Source organism: Hypomesus nipponensis, chromosome 15 (assembly GCF_054491055.1).
Source record: "Hypomesus nipponensis isolate SF chromosome 15, ASM5449105v1, whole genome shotgun sequence".
Taxonomy (NCBI): domain Eukaryota; kingdom Metazoa; phylum Chordata; class Actinopteri; order Osmeriformes; family Osmeridae; genus Hypomesus; species Hypomesus nipponensis.
In genome coordinates, this window is record NC_140375.1 from 10,968,629 (window position 1) to 10,991,261 (window position 22,633).

Genomic DNA, 22,633 nt, shown 5'->3' on the forward strand with positions numbered 1-22,633 from the left:
TTGAAAGTCACGATAGCTGATTTAAAGATCTTAAACAGGTGTTGTTGACTAATAGCTGGGATTGTATTTGCAATCATGTAAGAAAGTAAAAAAGGCAATTTTGATCGAAACGTTTTTATTAGCATGGAGTTATGAATTCTTACGTTTTTAACAGCTATTTATAAGTTATATATACCATTCAAATGGGGAAATGTATGGTTTTATTATAAGAATTAACTATATTTATAGTAAACCACTACCTTTGCTGGTGGGAGATGCCCCGACCGCCCCGCACACAAACATATAACCTCGTCTTGATGCTTAGTTTTCCTATGTTGACAATCATGGATATGCAATGGCTCCTCTGGTTAAATAAACTCCTCTTCTCACTTAATTTGTGCTGGATGAGGTTATATGCAAACAAAACGTTCTTTTCTCTCTCTTTCTTTCTCTCTCTCTCGAGCATATACAACACACACACACACCATGCATTCTTCAGGATGAATTAAGAAATAAATACACGTTTTCAGATGTACATATGTCCCTTGATACTGCAGAAATCAGGGTTGCTTTGCCAAGATAGTTGCACATATGGGTGTACAAAGAAGGATTAGCCCTGACGATCACAGGATGAAGTATCCTCTCCCAGTCTACCAAATTAGCATGAATGTGAGTAGAGAAGTCTGGACCCAGAGGGCAAAAGAGCACTTGATTTAGATCCCAGTACATCAGGTAGGCAGAGTTTGGACTGTACACTTTAGGACACCAGGCAGAATATTGCTCAGGACCCAGACCTTGTTCGGAGCCAGCTAAATTGAGTGCGCTCAAACAAAGACTATGCAATGGGAAACAGAGGATTGCTGGGCGGCACCAGTCAGACACAGTTCCCCCTCCTGAGGGATGCTGATTGGCAGTTCGGGGTGTGATCGTTTTTTTTTTTTTTTAGGTTATGGTGGATATCCATTGGCAACTTGGCATGTCGGTCATTGGCATGTTGTTGGTGAGTTGCTCGGTGCTTCTCACAGGTATCCCTCCTTGCGGAACTGTTCCGTAAGGATATCTCGATATTCGTCGAAGCCCCCTTCGATTCGCCGCACTTTCCCCCCCTCACAGACCCACAGCTCTTTACACACCAACCGGATTAAACGCTCGTCGTGAGAGACTAACACCACACCGCCCTGGCAGGAGAAAGAGAACATTGACTTGATCCAAAAATATGCTTCAGAATATCAGATAATCAACTATTTTAGTTTAGTAGCTGCATATTTACTTACTTTGAACTTGTTGAGAGCCTTTGCCAGAGCCTCAATAGTTTCCATATCCAGATGATTGGTGGGCTCGTCAAGGATATAAAAGTTTGGGCTGTGAGAGAGACAGTTACACAAACAGTGTACAAATTAATCAGGATGGATTCATCTTGTAAAATCAAAACGTATAACATAAAAATGATTAAATAAAAATGTCAATATACCATGGCATCGTCATCTGGGCAAACGCCACTCGGCTCTTCTGTCCTCCTGACAGGCTGGCTACAGGGCGCGTGGCGAGCTCTCCTGTGATCCCATATCCACCAAGCTGGTGCCGGTACTCCTCCTCATTTCGACCTGAGGAAGCAGGACAAAGTGACAGTGGTTACAATGGAAAGGCAGGCCACCCATCTCATCTCAGTCATTGTTAGGAAATCTATGAACATGAGCCTATGGCACACGGCTGTAAAATAAAAGCATATGTGCTTTAGTGGTACCTGGGAATTTGTTGAGTAACAGCTCTACTGAACACACATTGAGGTCCAGCTGATCCACGTGATGTTGACTGAAGTAACCTATCTTCAGGTTCCTGACCAAGACAGAATTACATTGCCATTAACCACAAGCATACACAAACCCAACAGGATACCCTTAGCCTAGAGATACAATGGGTCTTACCGGTGAGCCTGTCTGATCCCTCCGACGGGCGTCAGTTCCCCCATCAATAGCTTGAGCATGGTGGATTTGCCTGCCCCATTCTCACCAACCTGAAAGTTCAAACTCAAAGTTTGAGTGAACGAAGAACATTGGGTCTCCAATGAAAAGCTCCCCTCCAATTAAGTGGCACAAGTGAGGTTATCACAAGGTAGAGCATATAGATTTAGGAATTTTAGACTTTGTGCCACTTTGAAAAGAAGAAGAAATAACTATGGGAGTCAGGTGGCTGGACGGTGAGGGAATCGGGCTAGTAACCTGAAGGTCTCGGGGGGGGAATGTCCCTGTAATTACTGTAAGTCGCTCTGGATAAGAGCGTCTGCTAAATAATCAAATGTAAATGTAACTCAGAAAGGTTTGGAATGTGGACGCTTACAATGCAGATCCGGGACTCTAGGTCAGCAGAGACACACAGCCCTGAGAACAGGCGTTGATCAGGGTTGTAATAGAACTCCACTTCATCTAACTGAAGGATAGGAGGAGACAACTTCTCAAAGTTGTCGGGGAACCTGAAATATGAGCGGACACACGGTTACAAAACAATGAGTACATTGAAAACAGAAACAAAATTACTGTTAAATGTGAATTTTGAAAACCTGTAATGGAATAACACAGGGTCAAAGTCTCTCACCGTAAAGTTACTTCTGTCTCCTTTTCAAGAGGTTTAAGTTCAGGGCTGTGGGAGAAAAATTTGAGAGTGGTCAAAGAAACATAAAATTAAAGAATGGAAAGGATGATTAAAAACAAAAAAAGGCACATACTTACAGTTTTTCCAAGAGCTTCAATTTGCTCTGCACTTGTGCAGCTCTGTTTGCATTATACCTAAACCTGTCAATGAACACCTGGGATTCAGAGGAGAAACGAACACCATTTAGATTGACATTTTGACTGACATATACCGTTGTCTTTTTATGTAAAAATGTTGATGACTTTGTCGAGTAAGTAAGACTTTATTTATAGAGCACATTTAATTTTTTTCACAAAACAGAATTGTAGCTCAAGGTGCTTTACATAAAATCAATAATACAAGTGACAAAAGCAATAATTAAAATAGCAAATCTATAAGAACAATAAAAGTAGTAAAACTCTTTTGAGATTAAATTACTTAAATGCTTCGGTGAAAAGGTAGGTTTTAAGCTATTAAAAATGTTGTGCGTGTTTGCGTCCCTAATATTTATGGGTAATTTGTTCCATAGTTTTGGGGCGTAATTGACAAAGGCCGAATCACCAACCTTCTTATGATTGCTTCTGGTGACCTCTAAAAGGCCTGCATTTGATGATAGCAGTGTTCTAGCTGGTGTGTAGTTTATAAGGGAGTTAGCAATGTAGCTAGGTCCTTGTCCGTGAGCTTTGTATGTGAGGAAAAGGACCTTAAAGTCAATTCTGAAGGTAACAGGGAGCCAGTGTAAAGTGGATAGGACAGGACTAATGTGTTCTCTTCTTTTAATTTTTGTTAATAATCTAGCTGCAGAATTTTGAATGAGCTGTAGTCTTTCAGTGGTTTTCTTGGGAAGGTCAAGGTGTTTAAGAGTTTGTACAAATCCCCTATGTGTAGATGTGAATGAGAGAGCAAGTCTGGTTTTCTACCTGAATGTGATCTCTGTACTGCAGCTGGGCGTCATACTCCCTCTGCTGGCTCTTCAGACGATCCTCTTTGGTCTTGACAAAGTTCTCGTAGTCACCGCGATAACTCTCCAGCCTCTGTGAGTGGAGGTGGATGATGTCCGTGACAACAGCATTCAAGAAGTTGCGGTCGTGGGACACAACCAGGATTGTTGATTGCCAAGTCTGATGGAGGATGGCAAAAGAGAAAGTTAATGACAGATCCATAAATGCACAAAACAATATTCAGTGAGGGTAGCTATTAGGACCAACCTGCAGGTAGTTCTCAAGCCAGAGAATGGCTCTGACGTCCAACATGTTGGTGGGCTCTGAGAGAGAAAGGAAGAGAGGGGAAATGAGAGATTGTTAGTACATTTTAACTGACTTTTTAATCACCTTGATATTGAATTGTAATCAGAAAAGGTTTATTACTTACCATCAAGTAACAAAAGATCAGGCCTAAAAATGTCAGGAAAAATACACCAGTTACTTATAGATGAATGTTTAAGTAAAATAACTGGGCCTTTAAGAGCATGTAAACAATATATTAATTCCAAAGTTGAGTTATTTCCATACAGATGACAAAAAAACCTCACCGGGCAAAGAGAGCACTGGCCAGAGCTAATCTCATCCTCCATCCTCCTGAAAACTCCCTGATGAGAAAATGAATGTATACCTGTTACTCTCACATTCAAAGACGACCCTCAGACCAACCTAAGGAAAAGCAACTGGACACCTACTTTGTTGTCTGCTGTTGCATCTTAGCTGAAAACCCAAGACCTGCCAGGATGACTGACGCTCTGGAGGCATACAGATATAGAAAGAGAAGTATTTGCATAATGACAACCAGTATTTTTATCTTTAAAAGGTGGTTGGTATGGTTTTTCTGTTTTACCTGGCAGGTGCCTTGTCTGCTTCAATCTCTTCCAGTTTGGCATAGATCTCTGACAGCCGAACACTCTCCAATCCATCAGCACTGCAACAGGAGAAGCAACAGGGGAAACAACAAGTTAACATTTTGGGACAAAAGGTCTTCTCTAAAGGTCTTCTCTAAGTGTTCCATTTAATTTGCTTTGTCTTTTGTCACACATTCAATCTTTGTCACAGGGTCATCTTAGGACAGTTTCTTTCAGTTTTCATTAAGGGAGTGTTCTACAAAGAACAGGTGCATGGCAACTATTGGTGCCCTCTAGTGGAATAGAGACGTTAATCAGAAAACTTTGCTGAGCGTAGACATAGACCTTAGTTTCTGTGCACTTTTAATAACAGGCTATAGCAATGGAATGTGTTCCTAATGCATTTCTGTCCATGTGTAACTTACACTCCGTTGGCAATCCGGGCATTGAGGAGGCGTTCCTCTTTTAGAAGCCCCTCCCTGACTGTGTCACTCTCTAACACACTCTGTAGGGCCACCGTCTCATCCCCAGCAACCTCCTGCTCCACATGAAGGATGGTGATGTGGGCAGGTACGCGCAAACTGCGACTGGCGAGCATCTTCAAAAGTGTGGTCTTCCCCAAGCCGTTGCGCCCAATGAGACCATAGCGACGCCCAGTTGCAAGAGACAGCTCTGCTCCTTGCAGCAAAGATCTGGAGCCACAGAAATGGGTTTCGTTAACTGTAAGAAATGTTTTCAAACCCCAAATGCAGTCTAGTTACTGCTGTACCAGATAAGGGTATTACTCACCTCTCGCCAAATGAAACGTCAAAGTTCTCAATGCGAATGTCATAGCTTCTATTCTTTCCAGACATATCTACACGGTTTTCCTTCTTACTGCTAGCCTGACTAGCTGATGCTTCCTCAAGAACCCTGTGGAGAAAAAAAAGAGAGCGAGAGAGATGTAAAAAGACATAATTAGAATGGTTGCATAAACAGTTTGATTCAACTTTAAATGCTCAAACAGGCTTGTTCCCTAGCTTTAAATAACGGTATAATATTTATTGGCAGTATTAAAACGAGACTCACAATGGGCTGACGGTTTTCTGTGAATCTCGCTCATTCCTCCTCTCATGTTTTGCCTTCAGCTTGGCCTCAGCTTTCTCCAATTTCTTGGCATTCACAGTCTATATACACACATGCATTAGTGTATGTGTAAGTGTGTCCGTCAGAGAGAGAGTACGGAAAAAAGTGTAAAGGAAATTAAGGAAAATTACAAGTACATAGTCAGCCCTATAAAATAAAATACTGTTGTCAAGGTGAAAACATATACCGTGTTCTGGCTTCGCTTCATCATCCATATGCCTTGGACATCATTTGTAGCAGTTACTGAGGAGAGACAAGTGAAAATATTTCAATCTGAGGTTTTAAACAAGGGGTGTGTGCCTGGGATAAAATAATCAGAATATGTTGAGCTTCTACATAAAACCAGATAAGAAAAGACAGGGATCTTACCACACTCAGCAGATATCTGAGACAACTGAACTGGGGCATTTAGCAGTACCTGCTTCTGAGCAGCATGACAGTTATTCCTGATGAAGTGGGGGAGAAGGGAAGAAAGCCCAATATTAGCAAAGGCAGTTACGGTAAGTACTTCAATGATTAGACTCGAGCTGTGAAAATATGATAAGGTATTTAACTGTGTATGCAGTTAACATTTGTACGTACAATTTCAGCGTGTTAAACATCTGAAGACAGATGTCTCTAATATCCTCCTCGTTTTTAAAGTCTGCGGAAACCCCCTGCAGTACCCCACCAATGGCATCAAACACCTCATCTTCATCCTCGAAATCAGGCCCTCCACAGTCCAGCACACCTGCAGTACAACACACAAAACAGAGAATGTTAACCATTATAAAAACAACCACAGCTATTTTCTGCTGTACATTTAAATGGAATGCTGGAAGCTTTCTTTATAGAACAGGTATCAAATCGCTGTTGATGGCTCTAAGTCACTGGTCAAGCAATTCATTTATGACAGCTGATATGTCAATCTGAGGACAGCAAATCTCTAACAGTGAATGACAAATCACAATTCGAAATACATGGACGACAATAACTACCGGTAGGTTGCTAAATAACACCAAACCTCCTTGACTAATGCGCAAGTACCAGTAAATTGGATGACATGCTAGCCTCTATGCGGGTAGATATTAGGTTATCTAAGGTAGACTGGGGGCCAACAAATAACTGACCACTGGTATTGAATGAGCCTGGCTGTAAGTCGTGCTCATGAACCAAGCGACAGTCAATTAAGTAGTAAACCTATTGACTCCTCGTCCCCGAGATCAGCATGTACGCGGTACACCGGAGGCAGTCAGGGTAACCAAAACGTATTTCACTATCGCCATAGATAATTTAGCGTGCTAATAGCAAGCTAATTCACGTGGTGAATCAAATGAGGACGTTGATCATTCATTTCACGATAGACATTTTCAAAGTCTAGGAGACTGACTGGGGATCATCTGACATTCTCTAACTCTTACCCGTAATATAGTCGAACACTTCAGTGTCAATTTCGGGAAACTCGCTCTTCAGAATATCCACGTATGTCGCCATGATACACCGGTCCTGATCATGCACCGCGCATGTGCTTTGATCAGGGACTTCCTTCCTCCGCAGCGGCAAAGAGACGTTTTCATGAACGAGGTATCATGGGTATTGTAGTGTTATTGTGTAGTCTCTGTTTGTTAAACATGGTGACAGGTGGAAATGGGCCAAATAGGGTTAGTGGTGATAGATCATAGACAGCTACCTCAGAACAGAAAGCAAATGATCTTAAAGTAAGGCTGTATGTGCGACTTTCATGGTTCTCTGCAGCAATTTACATCCCGGTGTTCCAGAGAATTCAGTTCCCCTTTCCCCCCTTCCTTGAGCGTGTGCAAAATCATGACGTTGTTCTTGTTGCTTGGTTGAGCTGAATGTGATTTATATAATCACGGGTGTTGGAGTACTATACTTACTTTCCATGAGCATAACATACATTTCTTGATTTTGGTTTGTTAATTCGCACTCAAATACAGGCTTTAAAGTATAATAGGCCTATAGTAAATTGTTTTGCTCAGTCAGTCCCTGTTTTCGGAGTCCGTTAACAGCTAGTGCAAATCCGTACAGTGTAGCCTAAAGTAGTAGCGCTACTGTGATCTACAGTAAGGTATCCCAATTTGAACAGAAAATGCCTTTGTGAGCATTGTCTTGTTTGTACCGTGTTTATGTTTTAGTTTATTGTATACATTTTATTATTGTGTGTGTGTAGTTTTTAACATACAACCATACGTTTTGTTGTAGGCACAAATAAACTATTGTACTGTACGATAATTAGGCAAGTCGGTGTTATAATTTTAGGAAACTCTATTAAGGGTCGTTTAGGAAAAAAGTTTAGAAAGTTTTAACAAATATTTAAAAAAAAGTTTACATCATGAGTACTTGATGAGGACTCTGTATTCTGCAGAAAGGCTTCTTGTTTCCCTATCCTCTCCTCTCTCCTATTATCTCCTTTCACTTCCCATGTGAAAAAAGGTTGAAACAACAATTTTGAAAACATTTTGAAAAAAAGTTTTGAAAGGTTGTAACAATATATTTATTTTTTAAGTTTTGAAAAAAAGTTTACATTATTGATTAAGACTATACTACTGTATTTTATTGGACTCCCCCCCCCCCCCCCCCCTGTATATTACAGCCTGGCCATTTATAAAGCAATACAGTGATGCTGGTGATGTACTGTGATCATTTTGTATAACAAGTTTTATCTATATACCAGTCTTTTACACTGAAAATAAAGGGGAACAGATTTGCCCGGAGAAAGTGGTTCCCCCCTGTATATAACAGTCTGACCGTATATAAAATAATACAGTGATGCTGGTGATGTATGTTACTGTGATCATTATGTGGGAAACATAATGCTAAAGTACATGGAATATTCTGAAAATAGAAAACATGTAATTTGTTCTGCATTTTTGGGTTATTCAGGACCATGTCCCCCGGGAACTCCCCCAGAACCAGCAGGATATCAGACCCCCAGAGTACATCATTGATGTATTTTAATTTGCATCAAGTATACGCATCACTCTTCAGCGAGAAAACATAAACATCTGAGATTTAATAAATAAATAAAAATGAATAACTGAGTAGGATTTTTGTGGGATAGGTAGGAGAGTGAAGCCCGAGTTATGAAAATAGTTTTCTCATAACTGCGCACGGTCAGTTCCCAAGCAAGCCTCTCCCATGGCCTTGTACAACACTTCAGCCTGCCCATAGAATAATATGCGCTTGCGTAGAATCGATCTGGCTACTCTTCTTGCTTGGATAGGGAGAATCGGGTGGGAGTTAGCTGTGTAATGGCGGCCTCGGTGTTGCTGTCTGTGGATAACACCGGACCCACTTTTGCGGTCGGTAACTCCGGGGCGGTAGGGGTCCCCGGTAATGGAGTAGGGTCACCAGGTCCCGCATCGTGGAATCGATCACTGGACAGGGCATTAGACGAAGCTTCGGCAACTGGTTTCCTCAACCTCAGCGGCAGGAAACTAAAGGAGTTCCCGAGGAGCGCCGCCAACCACGACTTGACAGATACGATTCGGGCCGGTAAGTTTGGATTGAGTGTTGGGAGAAATGGACCCCAAAACAAAGACAAAATGTTGATAAAACCAATAAGGATGGGTGTATTTACGTTTTCAACGCCGATGAGTACCTTATGATGAACTGGAAGTTTTGTTAGATAGCTTGAAACACAGGTCAACTATGCTAGCCGTGCTGCTAACTAGCTAGTTAGCCAGCCAGCTAGCTTTCAGTGGCAGTGGACAGTTGGTAAACACGGGGTGTGCGAATGGGATTGACATTTTCCTATGATAAGCGACTGCTAGTTATGGTACAAGCCTAGGCGGCTTCAAGAAAAAGTTCAGCCTTTCGTCATATAACACTAAGAAGTGAGTTGAACAACTTTCCATATGCTATATAAAGGAAACTATCTTACTAAGCCGACATTAACTACAATTTACGTATCCATACGTGGCACGGGATATTATACTTCAATATAGGCTACTACATACTACGGTGAAGGTAATTTAGTGGGATCAGTCAGTCATCACAAGATCCAACAATATGGTTGTATGTGGATAATTTGTAGAGTATGTAATTTTTAAGAAGTTTTGTGTTTTCTGCCGCCAAGTCAGTGAACATTTTTAAAGATGCTGACAACCTAAGGGTTAAGTTGTGTATGACACCAAGTTGCACATTCTTGCACTCTGCTCCAGTGTCACAAAAACACGGACACATTTAGCTTGACGAAATGCACTTCATTAATAGCATTATTATTGAACTCCCACAACAAACAAACCCTTAAAGTCAGGGTGTATCTGGGTCACTATTGAATGTCTGGATGGGCATTACATTTTCAAATCACAGTTGAAATCAGTGGTGCACTTCAGAAGCATGGGGTCCTTTTAAAGACAGCAGAGTAAGAAGACTGAGGCTTAAGGAATGATCGATGAGTTGCATAGAACAGAAGAATCAATATGACTGGGCCTTAGTTGAGAGCTGTGGATGGGGGGATGAGGATAGACAGAAGGGAGCTGCTTTGGGACAGGGACACCCTTGTGTTGTGATGCCTCTTGCATGTCACATGAAGGGACTGATTAATTCTATCAATGTTGTGCCAAGCAGTGGAGCTGAGCTGTCTGCTGTAGCTTCCAACTCTACATGGATGCTACTCTTAGAATGTAAAGTCATATAAAAATAGAGATAAAAGGGAGCTGTGTATGTTGGAGTGGAGATTGAGCAAGTTGGAAAGAGTATCCATATCCATGTCTGTGAGTAAGTCTGAGACCCAGGTGCCCCAGGCGCTACACTGTTCACTGTTTTCTATGTGATCAGAGGAACTGGAGCATAGTGATTGCTGTGTGTGTGTGTGTGTGTGTGTGTGTGTGTGTGTGTGTGTGTGTGTGTGTGTGTGTGTGTGTGTGTGTGTGTGTGTGTGTGTGTGTGTGTGTGTGTGTGTGTGTGTGTGTGTGTAAAGAAGGATGCATGTGTATGCAAGTTTAGTGTGGCTTTGGGGCATAACATACTGCCAGGCTTTTCTAAAAAAGAAGGAAGAGAATGGAGGAAAAGAGGCCTGTCTGTGTTGAAAACATGTGTCCTATTTTTGTTTTTTATTAAAAAAAATTGTCGTTGCCAGACTTCCGTCTTGATGGTCAGTCAACATTGTTTATCACGGGGAGGAGCTCATTGAAAGAAATTAAAGAATTAAAAAGTTAAGAACAGACTGTGAGGATTATGTTTGTATGTAGGCTAGCTTTGGTCAGTTGTTTCTGGTCTGAGCTCAAGTTAACAGGTATTCTTTGTGCAACTTTGTATGTGGTGAGCAAATTTGCCTGAATGTGTCTGGTTGGTAGGTAGGCTATATGTGGTGGTCAGAGTAGGAAGTAGACCTTGTAGTGAGCTCCACATCCTGTATTCCAGATGCCGGATCCACACACAGCTGCAGAGACAAATATAGGCATTTGGCTGAGAAACCCATCAATGGACACAGCAACATCCCAACTTTGTCCAATGATACGAAAAACAATATCCCGTAATATAACACACACACACACATACCCCCCCCCCCACACACACACACACAAACACACACACACACACACTTACCCACACACATACCCACACACACACACACACACACACACACACACACACACACACACAAAAGCACTTAGATAATTACCTATACACAGCCACTGCGCTGTGCACCAGCAGTACCTCTCAATTTTGAAGTGAATAGAGAGCGCGAGTGAGTGGGGGGGGGTGGGGGGGTGACTCCCGAGGGATGTAATGAAAACAAAATACCCACACCATTGTGTCACATGCTCATAATTATTCTAAGGCGTCATCTCTCTCGTTGGAGTAAAAGTGCCTTTTGAATCCTGCATCAATACAGGCAGCTCTAAATGCAGATCAGTGTTGACTATCTTCTTAGATCCGACTAGCTGTAATTGACTGTATATTTGTCTCAATGTCCCTCACACATTATAGACATGAAGAATGCTGTTAATAGGGACATTGTGAAGCTATGCAGCGTCATGCTATTATTAGCTATGGCCTGTACCTCTCTTATTTAGATATGCACAACACAAGTTTCTCAAGATACTAAGCTCTATGGTACGACTGGGGAAGAAACAAGTCATTTTAATTGTCAGCTATGTGGCTATTTTCATGTGTCACGGGTATCTACTCAGAAATGGTGGCCAGGTTTTCCTGTGTTGTCTGTTGTGAAGGCTTTTGCACACAGTCTGTCTTGATACATTTTCTATTGATGTATATTAAGAATGTGCCCGTGTGTGTGTGTGTGTTCTGGTCAGTTGCCAAATAACAGTTTAGCTTAATGTGATTAGTTGTGTAGAATGAAGTCAAAAATGTCACTTTTGATAACACAAGTTTTTTTTACGCTTTATTGAAATGTGTCTATTGTGTGGCTTTCAGATCTGTCCCGAAACCGTTTGCCAGAGCTACCCATGGAGGTGTGCATGTTTGTGTCGCTGGAGAACCTGAACCTGTATCAGAATTGCCTGCGCTCCTTGCCTGATAGTCTTCTAAACCTTCAGGCCCTCACCTACCTAAACATTAGGTAGGCTCATACACACATGCACCCTGCATCACTCAACTGTATTTGTTGACAAAATACTAGTACAAGTCATGCATCATGTAGGAATCATCACTATCAATATCAACACAGTATGAGGTATACTGTATAGGAGCCAACATCTCAAACAATGGAAACGGGATGCGGGCATACTTCACATCCACTGAAGTACCAGAATAAACTTTTATATTTTTATTTTTGGAGCAGATCATAATGAGGACATCAAAACCAGTGCCCTAAAAATGAAAGTGTCACTTTCGTGGCCTAATTTATTTATAATTATCATCTCTTTGCTCTGTTTCCATTACTAAAATGGAAGGTCGATGACCAAGCATAAAAAAATCACCTGGTACCAGAGCAAAGACAAATCTTGGATCTCATTCCCTTCTCCATGTAGTCGGAACCAGTTGTCAACTCTGCCTGATCCGGTGTGCAGTCTCCCATTGAAGGTCCTGATTGCCTGCAACAACAAGCTTGTTTCTCTGCCTGAAGAGCTGGGCCAGCTACGACAACTCACAGAACTGGTCAGAACGGACCCATTCCCGCCCGACCTTTCTACTGCCCATCAGTGCATTCTACCGACACGTTTATCAGATAACCAAGCAGAGTTATAGCTGAGCTTCATCCTCACCATTACACGCTACTAATGACAGTATCACACGTGTGCGCCTCTCCTCTCCCTCCCTGCAGGACGTGAGCTGCAATGAGATCCAGACTCTCCCTCCTCAGGTGGGCCAGCTGGAGGCGCTCCGTGACCTCAACATCCGCCGGAACCACCTGGCCCGCCTTCCCCCAGGTCAGACCCACGGCCCATCCTGCCTTAGAGAAAGCACACGCACTACATATTCCCTCCTGTTGTTTGACGTGGGACCTCTTTACGCAGAGCTGGCAGAGCTGCCTCTGGTTCGTCTGGACTTCTCCTGTAACAAGGTGACGTCCATCCCTGTGTGTTATCGCAACCTGAGGCACCTGCAGAGCATCGTCCTGGACAACAACCCCCTACAGACCCCGCCCGCACAGGTACCGTAACACACGCCACACACACACGTAAGTCAAACTGACCTCGCAATGATTTAGGACAGCAATTGCCTCATGGCGTTTTTGTGTTTGTGTTTTGATCCAGATTTGTATAAAGGGGAAGATCCATATATTCAAGTATCTGAATATGGAAGCAAGCAAGACCACGCCTGAGCTTCCAGACTATGACAGGAGGCCACTTGCCTTTGGATCCTGGTAAGAAAAACGCAGACAGTCACCACCGTTCTCATAATGACCGTGCCAGCAGCACATAGACAGGGTGGTGTTTGTCCTCAAACATCCACCATCTCGGGGACATTCACTTACTCACTGACAGAGTACACGGTCATGCTCACACACACGTCCGCCGGTAGCGGCATGTGTGAGGGGCCTGGCCTGAGAGGCCTGGCCTGGGTACAGTTGTGTGCAGAGAGGGCCACTATTTCCCCTTTATCCCCTCCTCTCATCTCTTTTGTCTGTCTGTTTCTCTTTGTCCCTCTCGCTATGTTTTGACATTCTCTTTTTCTACTTTATTTCTCTTCTCTCAATATTTATTTTGTATTCTCTGCATGTCCAACATGCATAGTAACACCGTCCTATATGTCGGGAGGACAGCAGTGGACATAGCACTACGACAAAATGACATAGCTCGTGAGAGTGACAATGAGTTCTCATGAAATTGAGTTCGAACGTGATGAATGGGTGGCCAGGGGGAGAGGCGAGACACTGACCGCTTCACGTTTGGTACATCCTCCCTGGCATACATTACCATGTCGTTCCCCCTACCGTGGGGGAACAGTCCTGAACGATCTCACCCCCCTCTGGCGCTGTTCCTGTTCCAGTGTGGAGGAGCTGTACCCCGGGAGGCCGTACGGAGCACTGGACTCTGGCTTCAACAGCGTGGACAGCGGGGACAAGAGGTGGTCAGGCAACGAGGTGAGAATAAAGGGGTTTGGGGGGGGGGAACAGGCCCGCGCCGACCTCGCACTTTGTAATCAATGGCCACTGAGGTCAGTCACGTCGGTGTTATGTTTACAAGTTGCTGCCGTTAGTTCATTTCGCAGCAAGGAGCTAATCTCTCCGTTCTCGTTCGCCTCCTCCATGTCCCGGCAGCCCGCAGAGGAGCTGTCCGACCTGCCGATGCGCGTGGCGGAGATCACCAAAGAGCAGAGGCAGCGGCGGGAGAGAGAGAGGGAGGAGCACAGACCCGCCTCCGCCGTCGCCAACGGCACACGTGAGAACCCACAACCTCTTTGTGTCCGCTGTCCGTTACTTGTCGCGATCACGCGATTTGTAGCTCACGTACCGCTAGGAGAAACACACCTGAACTCCGGTTTGAATCCCCGTCTAACCCCCATTTCCTAGATCCTACTAACACAGCAAGGTCTGGGTCTGTATGCGTTCCTCTAGTGGAGACCGAGCTGGAGCAGATCGACTACATCGACAGCTGTGCGGGCGAGGAGGAGGACGAGGAGGGGGGAGGAGGAGCCGGACGTCTGACGTCCTGACCACCCAGTTCATGGCGTACATAGAGCGCCGCATCACCAGAGAGGTAGGGGAAACTCTGATGGACTGTGTCAGTGTTTGCTGACTGGGCTGCTCGTGCTAACCCACCGCGGTTCTCTGACTCGGCAGGGCTCACCAGGCAAGTCCAACCCCACCAAAGACGCGAGGGCAGACGATGCGCGGAGACCAAACTCTCTGTCAAACAGGTACGCAGGCACGCTACGTGCCCCTGAAACCCACTAATGAAACCTATTAACAGGAGTTTACCGTTAACCACAGTTACACCTCTAAACGTGTGGTATGTGTCACTCTAGCAACACTCACCGCCGTGTCAGCTCTTACCGAGCTGATGGGAAGAGCTTCTAAAAGAGTAATCTGTCTGAAACATAACTGCGTCCATGTTTACGTTGAACCCCCTCCTCCCTCCCCCCCCCCCCCCCCCTGTGTGTGCCCACCCTCAGGAGTGGCCATGACAGTGGCATTACAGCCGCCTCTGCTTCTCCTAATCAGGTAACCGCGTTAACACGTCGTCCCTCTCCAGCACTGGTGTCTCTAAGGTTGATCCACGGACGTGGACTCACCGTGCTGGGTGTCTCATTTCTTCCCCTCGGTCCGTCTGTCTGTGTGCCTCCAGAGGGCTGGCGGGGCTGGGGTTGGCCGGGGCGTGGAGAGGGTGCGGGAGGGAAGCCCAGCTTGCCGCCCTACGGTACGAGGAGGAGAGGCAGAAGTCTCGCTCCATGCAGAGAGAGGCTGTCATGACCTCTGGCAAGGTTAGGGTCCTCCAACCTCATCCGTCACACCAAGAACCAGAGTTTTACTTTGTATAAGTACCAAGTCTCAGACCCATTTATGTTAAATCTATGACAGGGTCACTATGTGCTTGTGTGTCCCATTTGGCAGAGCTGTTTGACACCTAAACACATGAAAGAAAAACTATTTAACTGAGTGATCCTGTTAATTCTCCTTTTTCTCTAACTTCCTGTGTTCACAAAATAACAATGCTATTACTGGTGAGAAGCTATTACTGGTGAGAACTGAGAACTTAGACATCTTTTACATGGACTGTGCTTTTGTCAATCGTCACTAAAAGGAAGAATCTATCTTGTGGATGCTGCTAGTACATACTGTAGTAAACTATGTCACCTACGTGGGTTGACGGTTGACAAATGTCGCTCCCATTTTTTGCAAATAACGCTATTAAGCTGTTGATAATCAGTTATTACTTGTTGTTACGGCTCACAAAGAACCTGTAAATAGGGCCTAGATACACAGACGTATTTGTCAAAGAGGGTGTAGTATTTAATTACATTTATTCTGATTCCAGCACAAAGCAACCAGCCCTACCAAGCTGAGTCCTGAGAGTGAGGTGAGTCGACGACAGCCAGCTTCTCCACTGTACAGTGTGAGGAGGGAAACCTGAGTCCAAGCATCTCTTCTGCTTTCCCCATCCATCCTCCATCCATCCCTCTTTTCTCATCCCCCCACTCATTCGTTCACCCACTCTTTCATCTTTACTTTTCCAGTCCCTCTTTATTTGTTTGCTTTTCCTCTTTCCTGGACTTGCTTCTTACTTCCTCCCCCCTTCCTCCTCCTCCATTCGTTCCCAAGTGTTCCCTCGTGTTCCCTCTAATGGGTCCTCATTCCCTCTCTTCCACTCCCTGCCAGAACACATACCCCTCCAGACGCTCCACCCATACCGATGACTCCGCCCTCTTTGTGGTAAGAGCCTGCGTGTCATCCTTTTCCCGCCCCCTGCTTACCCAACCGTCCAATCCCCCACCAGCATCAACCCATGACCTCTCATTACACCCCCGCCTCTCTTTCCTCCAGACTAAGTTTGCAGGCTTTGATCCACTTCTCTGTGTGTTGCACATGCACAGAACACTGTCTCACGCTCCTCCTTGAACTGTAATTTGATTTAACCGTCTGACCAGATAACAGCAAGAAAGCCATTTCTCCATTAACTGAAAAGGAGGATTCTTGTTGGCATTCAGTGTCACTGCTAACTGTGTATCTAGTCGTCTGCTGCTCAGTTTTTCTGGTTTAGGTTTGTTGTTGAGTGGCTGTTTCGGTGCTTGCCTGTCAGTTTTTTTTTCGTTTTTTTTCTTGCTTTCTGACTCTCTAAATCTTCTCTCACTAACCCGTTTCAGAAACAGTAGGTCGTCCCCTTCCTGCTGACTCGTAACCGGCTTTCCTGGGCTTAAACCTTCCTGCTGACCCTAACCCTCTCTTCTCCTCCACTGCTCTTTCCCCCGTCTGACCCCCGTCTCTCTGTGTTGTGCTCTTACTCTGGACCTGTCTGTGGTTGGCTCCCTATCTTAAGAGCGAGTACCAGCCCCTCATGGTGTTTGAGATAGACACTGACACCAACACTATAAAGAGGAGGCCTGGCACTCACAAACAGGTGAAACACACGTTGGCTGTGTACACATGTACATACACACACACTGTCTTACTCACTCACGCTCACACGTCCGACAAAGTTAATACACGGTCATGAACAGTCTCATTAAAGCATGTCCACCGGAGACTCTCGTGAGTGCAAAGTTCGGTAGACTGACATACTATTCACGGTCACGTCTGTGGTTTTGTGGCATGCATATACACTGCATGCTGTGTGTGTGTGCATTTTCATAAACTGAAAAGTATGTATGCTGGTTTTGCCACAATGACTCAAAATTAAACTCCAACACTTTCTTTCTTTCGCGCCCTCTCTCTCGCCCTTTCTCTCTCTTTGTGTCTCTGTCTTTATCTCTCTCTGTCTCTCTGTTTATTCTTTTTTCCTTTCATTCAACTTTTTGCTTTCCATAATTTGTTTTGCTTATCGTTTATTTCTTCTCCTCAAATTGCCCCTCCCCTCCTTTTCTTTGGTCCATCTCTCTCTCCCTCCCAGTCTCTCTCTGGAAGGTCCATAGATGGGTGTCTGTCCCGTCCTACAGATACCCCCCCCTCCTGTCAGTTGCAGGTACTGAAACCTGCATGGTTTGCTGTTTTTGGAGCAGCGTACATCCCCTGTCTTATATTGCAGTGTTAGTCCTGGACTCATTTTGTAGTGGTGTCATTTATAAGATTTGCAGCATCTAAAATGGACCAGCACAGATGTGCACGAGTCTTACTCATAAAGTCCATCTGCTTTGTAAAACTCCCTGGCCTGTACTGTTGACACAAGGGCCATTATGAAGTTAAATATTTGATGTTTTTTTTTTTCTCTGTTCTTTCTGATGGTACTCTCTACTGGCTGGTCAGCTTGGAGATGAGCGTGCATCTCTGTCCACCACAGGTAAGACACTGGTTGTTCTCCAACTAACTCTTTATGCAAATGTTGACGTTGTCTGGCTGGCCCGGGTTAGAGTTGTGTGATAAAGATAATGAATTGGATATGGTGCTGAATAATAGATCCATATACACATTCAGTCACTCATTTTCTGGTATGTACTGTATGTCTGCTTTACTTAACCCAACCTATCTGTCTTCTCCCACCTCTTCATTGGCAGCCATGCAATCACCTGCTTACTCTGGCCTCATTGGCCAACCCACCTGCCGAGGTCCCGGTCAACGACCAGACAGCTTTCTGCTTCGCCTCAGCCAAAAGGAAGAGAAGAGGAGAGGTGTGTCAAAGGGTCATAACCTTTTAGGTCAGGGTGGAAAGGCCTAGGGAGTGTCAACAATGTGTGTTGCAATGGAGCGCCATCTATTACAGTCCACTGTCAGTTCTCACGAGGCTGTAACATTTATATGTCATCTAACTCAACACAGCCAGTCAGCAGATAATCTCCTATTTTCAGAATTTGAACCGGTTAAAGAAAGAGAATTCTGAAACAATGCTGTTCTCAGAGTTCTGTCTGTCTTCGCTCAAGGTTCTGGTCCATTGTTTATATAAGTTCCATTTCAGAGTTCTGTCTGTTCCCAATGTTCCATTTTATAGTTCTGTATGGATTTAGCAAGATTCCAGTTCAGAGTTCCGTCTATATTTATCAAGGTTCCATTTCAGTGGCCAGTTCAGTTTTAGTCTCTTGGCAAAAATATGTATTATTGTTCTCTCAGTTCCGAGTTAGAAACTTGATCCAATCCAATAATTTTGACTTGCAGTAAGATACTGTGTCCTTCAGTGTGTTTGAATCTGCGTGTGTTGTAGCCTCTCTCTCTCTATGTCTGTCCTCCCAGGAGCCTCGTCCGCCCCCAGGCCAGAGCCTGAAGAGGTTGCCCCATCTCAGCCTCCGCCCCAGGGGCTAGTCGGTGAAGACGCTGAGCTAGTGGAGCAACTGCGGAAAGTGAGTTGACCATGATCCCCCCATCTGCCCAAACACACACACAGCTGTCCTCCTTCCTGTTGCCTGGTGTAGTACTGTGTCCTGCTGTAACCTACCGGGGGCTCTTCTTGTAGAACATTGAGTCCCGTCTGAAAGTGTCCTTGCCCAGTGACCTGGGAGCAGCGCTGACTGACGGAGTTGTGCTGTGCCATCTGGCCAATCATGTGCGGCCGCGATCTGTGCCCAGCATCCATGTGCCCTCTCCTGCTGTGGTACGTGTCTAGGAATGTGTGTCCGAGACCATTTGTAGAAGAGTCGTTCGAACTCGCATATAAGTACCTTGTATGGAAGTACTTTTTTGTATTACCTGTACGGATAATTGTATACCCAACACTATTCCACTAATGCATCATGCCATACGCTGAAATGTAGTAATTAAGACAGAAAAACGGATTGTTCTACTAACAACGTCATGTTCTCTGTTCCTCAAGCCCAAACTTACAATGGCCAAATGTCGGCGGAACGTTGAAAACTTCCTGGAGGCGTGTCGCAGGATCGGGGTTCCTCAGGTGAGACACAGAAAGGAGGAAACGAGCTTGGGCTCCCCTCACGTGCTTTTCTTTCTTTGTCTCACAGAATGTCGCACAATTCCATTCTCCGTTCCCGACACTTGCTAACTCAATATAGAAAATAGTTAACTAGGCACTGCTACTTACTAACGTGGACTTTCTCTCTCTCCTTCCTCTCTGCCTTTGTCTTGAACCATGACACCTCATCCCCCTCGTCTATCTGTACTCACAACCCTGTTTGTTTATGAACCTCGCATCCTTCTCCTATGGGCCAGGAAAGTTTGTGCTCTGTGGGGGAGGTCCTAGAGGGCCGGGGGGGCTGTATTTATGGGACAATTGGGGTCCTGCTCTCCTTGGCGTCCCCCCGCCTACCCTCCCCCCCTGCCCAGCTTGCAGGCTTTGCCATCTTCTATCTCTCCATCATGTCTGTGCTGTGTGCTCTGTACTGCCACCTGGTGCCCCACCTGTGATCTGGACTGCAGATGTTTCACTTTGCCCCCAACACTGGCTTCGTGCCACTCACGGACTCCTGCACACAAAGTCTTATATGACGCATATAGATGCACACTCACATACACAAGCTCCCATACCTCTTTACTGAGGCTCGTCTTTATGCGCATTGCTCAAACAGTAACTATCCAACAGTCAGCAGATCTCTAATGAAAAGCACAACTGTGAGTTGACCTCCCACTCAGCCTTAAAACAAAACATTGCCATGAGTCTGCTGGCTGTTAAGAATGACATAGCTCTGGCCAAATAGCACAATAGTATGCTTTTCCTCTTGCCCTTTATTTTGGGGTTGCACACCCTCTGGGAGTGGCAAAGAGAGGCTGCCGACCCCGTCCTTCTCAAATTAAAAGTCAGAAGTCAGAACCTGAGGGCTGTGTGTCACCCTGTCACCAATCCCATGGCTCTGCCTAACTCATCCTCTTGTCCTGTGCCTTAAGTTTGTCTGCTCATGTGGATGGAACTCTCAGAGTCAAAAGAGAGTGCTTTAAATGCACAACTTCAAACGTCAACTGGCTTTTAGTACGGTATTGAAGTGCTTCCTTTCACGCTGCACCAAAACACCATCATTACTGAGACGGGGGGAGGGCAGGGCGTCTGAGTGCTGATCACTGCTCGGCTGAGGGATCAGGGGAGCCGGAAAGCCAATCCAAAAGGAGTTGAATGACCAGCTTGAAACAATCAAGAACCACAGACAATCTCTCCTTAACTGTGGTCTCAAATCCACAGTTGGGGGGGGGGGGTGGCTTCAGAGAAACCCCTCGGCAGCTGTATTACAACTGAAGTCATTATCGTTCTGTGAATCAGTGCTGTTGAGAGAACACATCACTGTGAGAGAGGGTGAATCTTGTTTTGTAGTGTGCTGATGTCATGTTCAAGGACAAAGTTCAATCTCCTCATGTCCTGTGCCTAATCTGGTGTTTTCTACGTGTCCGTCTGCTTTGTGAACCATGTGCCTATCTCTCCCACGTACTGTTTACCTGTGTACGATTCTTCCCATATTTTCCTTTAACAATAAAATGAAACATTTCTGAGGTGGCATCAGTTTCCTGTTTTGGTAGTTCGTTGGTGTGCCATATGTTTTTTTGTAGACACAAACTCAACACGTAGAAAGGCACACAGAAACAAAAATGTACTCAGCGTGTGAGAAATGTTGCTTGGTGAGTGTCTTAGTGCACCCTTTAACTTCATAACCCGGCATCCACCCTGTCAACCTTGACCCTTCCTTTCTTTACAACCGTTTTGGCAGTTGACAATATCATTACTTTGGTTTCCATTCCCAATCATAATGTTTTTCATTTTTTTGTTCAGTTGCATTATTATTTATTCATTCATTGACACACCCTTTTTTGTTTCCCCCTTCTGTTTTTCCATCCTTTCTGTCTTGTACGTGTGTATTTGTGTGTGTCTGTTTGTGTGTATGTGTATTTGTGTCGGGCCTCAGCCTCAGCTGTGTCTCCCCCTCCATATCCTGGAGGAACGGGGGCTCCCTCAAGTGGCCGGGACCGTGCGTGCACTTCTGGAGTTGGCACCCCCGAAAAACTCTCCCTCCCCTTCCATCGCCACAGCCACTACCCCTCTGGCCATGTAAGGCAGATTGACACACGTATTCACCGATGGAAAAGACACAGGACCTCCTCACTTCTCCGTGGATAGCCTCCCAACCTGCCCCATTTCCAAGAAGGGTGGAAAAAAAGAGACTACTGCAAAGGCTCTGCATATCCCCATACTTCAAGTGACATTTCCTTTTACATTCGACATTACCCCAGCCATTAAAGGGGACTCCAAGCCCTGCCTTCCCAAGCACGTCTTCCCCCTAAACCCTGACTGAGACACGGCTGCAAGAGAGAGGAAGATGACCTTTGCTCTGCTTCATTAATCCATACAGACTGCTTCTGACTGGCAGCCTTGAGGACTGACTGACAGATGGACAGACAAGGGACTGTCACAAATGGCTGGAGAAGAAAAGGTCTTTTAATTCTAAATATTAAGTCAGTTGTCTTTTTCACTTTTTCCATAATTTTTCTCTCTGTGGGTATTGTTTTATTTTGCACCATATTATTATTATTATAATTGATATTATTGCATATCATTTTTAGTATTAATTTACTGTCACTTCAGATCCTTGCATGTTGGGGATGGGTGTATTTGTAGAATATAACTGGTTTGTCGCCCGAGTAACACAAGGTTGAGTGCAACTAAAAGTCAAGTGTGCAGGAATAATGGTGGTTGCATCAGTCATTGCTACTGCCTACTCATGGAATTTTATAACTGATTTAACCACATTTTGAATGTTGGCTAAATTAATCAAAATCTCTGCCGGGGGGGGGGGGGCGTTTTCCAAAAGATTATTTTTCTTTTGTTAAATGATACATGTACAAATATATACTGTATATAAACTCTGAAAATACTGTGTGCTGCCACTGTGCAATGCAACATGGACACAGGATTTGAATGTGTGGATGCTGTCCCTAATCGCTGGTCCGGGACAAGTAGTAGAAGATTAAACTAGCCTGATGGTTTGTGTTACGGGTGGGGTAGGGAAGACTGATCCGCGACCAGTGTTTACAGACAACTTCTTCCTTGAGCAGCACTCAATAAGGCTCTTATTTAGGGCATATGGGCAGGTTGAGAGACTGCATGATGTCAACCTGCTCCCTTGCATTTGTTTGTTTTT

General features: G+C 44.7%; 2 protein-coding genes across 2 annotated transcripts; one reads left to right on the forward strand and one right to left on the reverse strand.

Annotated features, from left to right (window-relative positions):
* Positions 1–98: 98 nt before the first annotated feature.
* On the reverse strand, positions 99–7,107 carry abcf3 (ATP-binding cassette, sub-family F (GCN20), member 3). Its single transcript, XM_084675005.1, has 21 exons — positions 6,964–7,107; positions 6,146–6,293; positions 5,933–6,009; positions 5,751–5,806; positions 5,507–5,604; positions 5,228–5,350; positions 4,864–5,130; positions 4,438–4,518; positions 4,283–4,342; positions 4,139–4,195; positions 3,979–4,001; positions 3,816–3,871; positions 3,528–3,728; positions 2,706–2,782; positions 2,572–2,616; positions 2,317–2,449; positions 1,905–1,993; positions 1,724–1,815; positions 1,451–1,583; positions 1,254–1,341; positions 99–1,157 (listed from the first exon to the last, which is right to left on the reverse strand). The coding sequence occupies exons 1-21, from the start codon at positions 7,034–7,036 to the stop codon at positions 999–1,001; spliced, it is 2,136 nt and encodes a 711-aa protein (XP_084531131.1). The 5' UTR covers positions 7,037–7,107; the 3' UTR covers positions 99–998.
* A 1,647-nt stretch (positions 7,108–8,754) lies between these two features.
* On the forward strand, positions 8,755–20,990 carry lrch3 (leucine-rich repeats and calponin homology (CH) domain containing 3). Its single transcript, XM_084674858.1, is given in 20 exon segments — positions 8,755–9,058; positions 11,948–12,092; positions 12,505–12,631; positions 12,798–12,903; positions 12,991–13,127; positions 13,231–13,340; positions 13,967–14,060; positions 14,238–14,358; positions 14,535–14,624; positions 14,627–14,676; positions 14,760–14,792; positions 15,188–15,400; positions 15,955–15,996; positions 16,296–16,346; positions 17,877–17,910; positions 18,125–18,238; positions 18,795–18,901; positions 19,015–19,152; positions 19,372–19,449; positions 19,725–20,990. Coding segments are annotated over 20 exon segments (2,229 nt in total). The 5' UTR covers positions 8,755–8,814; the 3' UTR covers positions 19,920–20,990.
* The last annotated feature ends 1,643 nt before the right edge of the window (positions 20,991–22,633 follow it).

Excerpts from the sequence above, each read along its gene's own strand:
- abcf3 (XM_084675005.1), bottom strand. The coding sequence starts at position 7,036 with ATGGCGACATACGTGGATATTCTGAAGAGCGAGTTTCCCGAAATTGAC. Across the intron at positions 5,131-5,227 it reads GACGTTTCATTTGGCGAGAG|ATCTTTGCTGCAAGGAGCAG; the intron begins GTGAGTAATACC and ends CTGTGGCTCCAG. Across the intron at positions 1,158-1,253 it reads AGGCTCTCAACAAGTTCAAA|GGCGGTGTGGTGTTAGTCTC; the intron begins GTAAGTAAATAT and ends TTCTCCTGCCAG.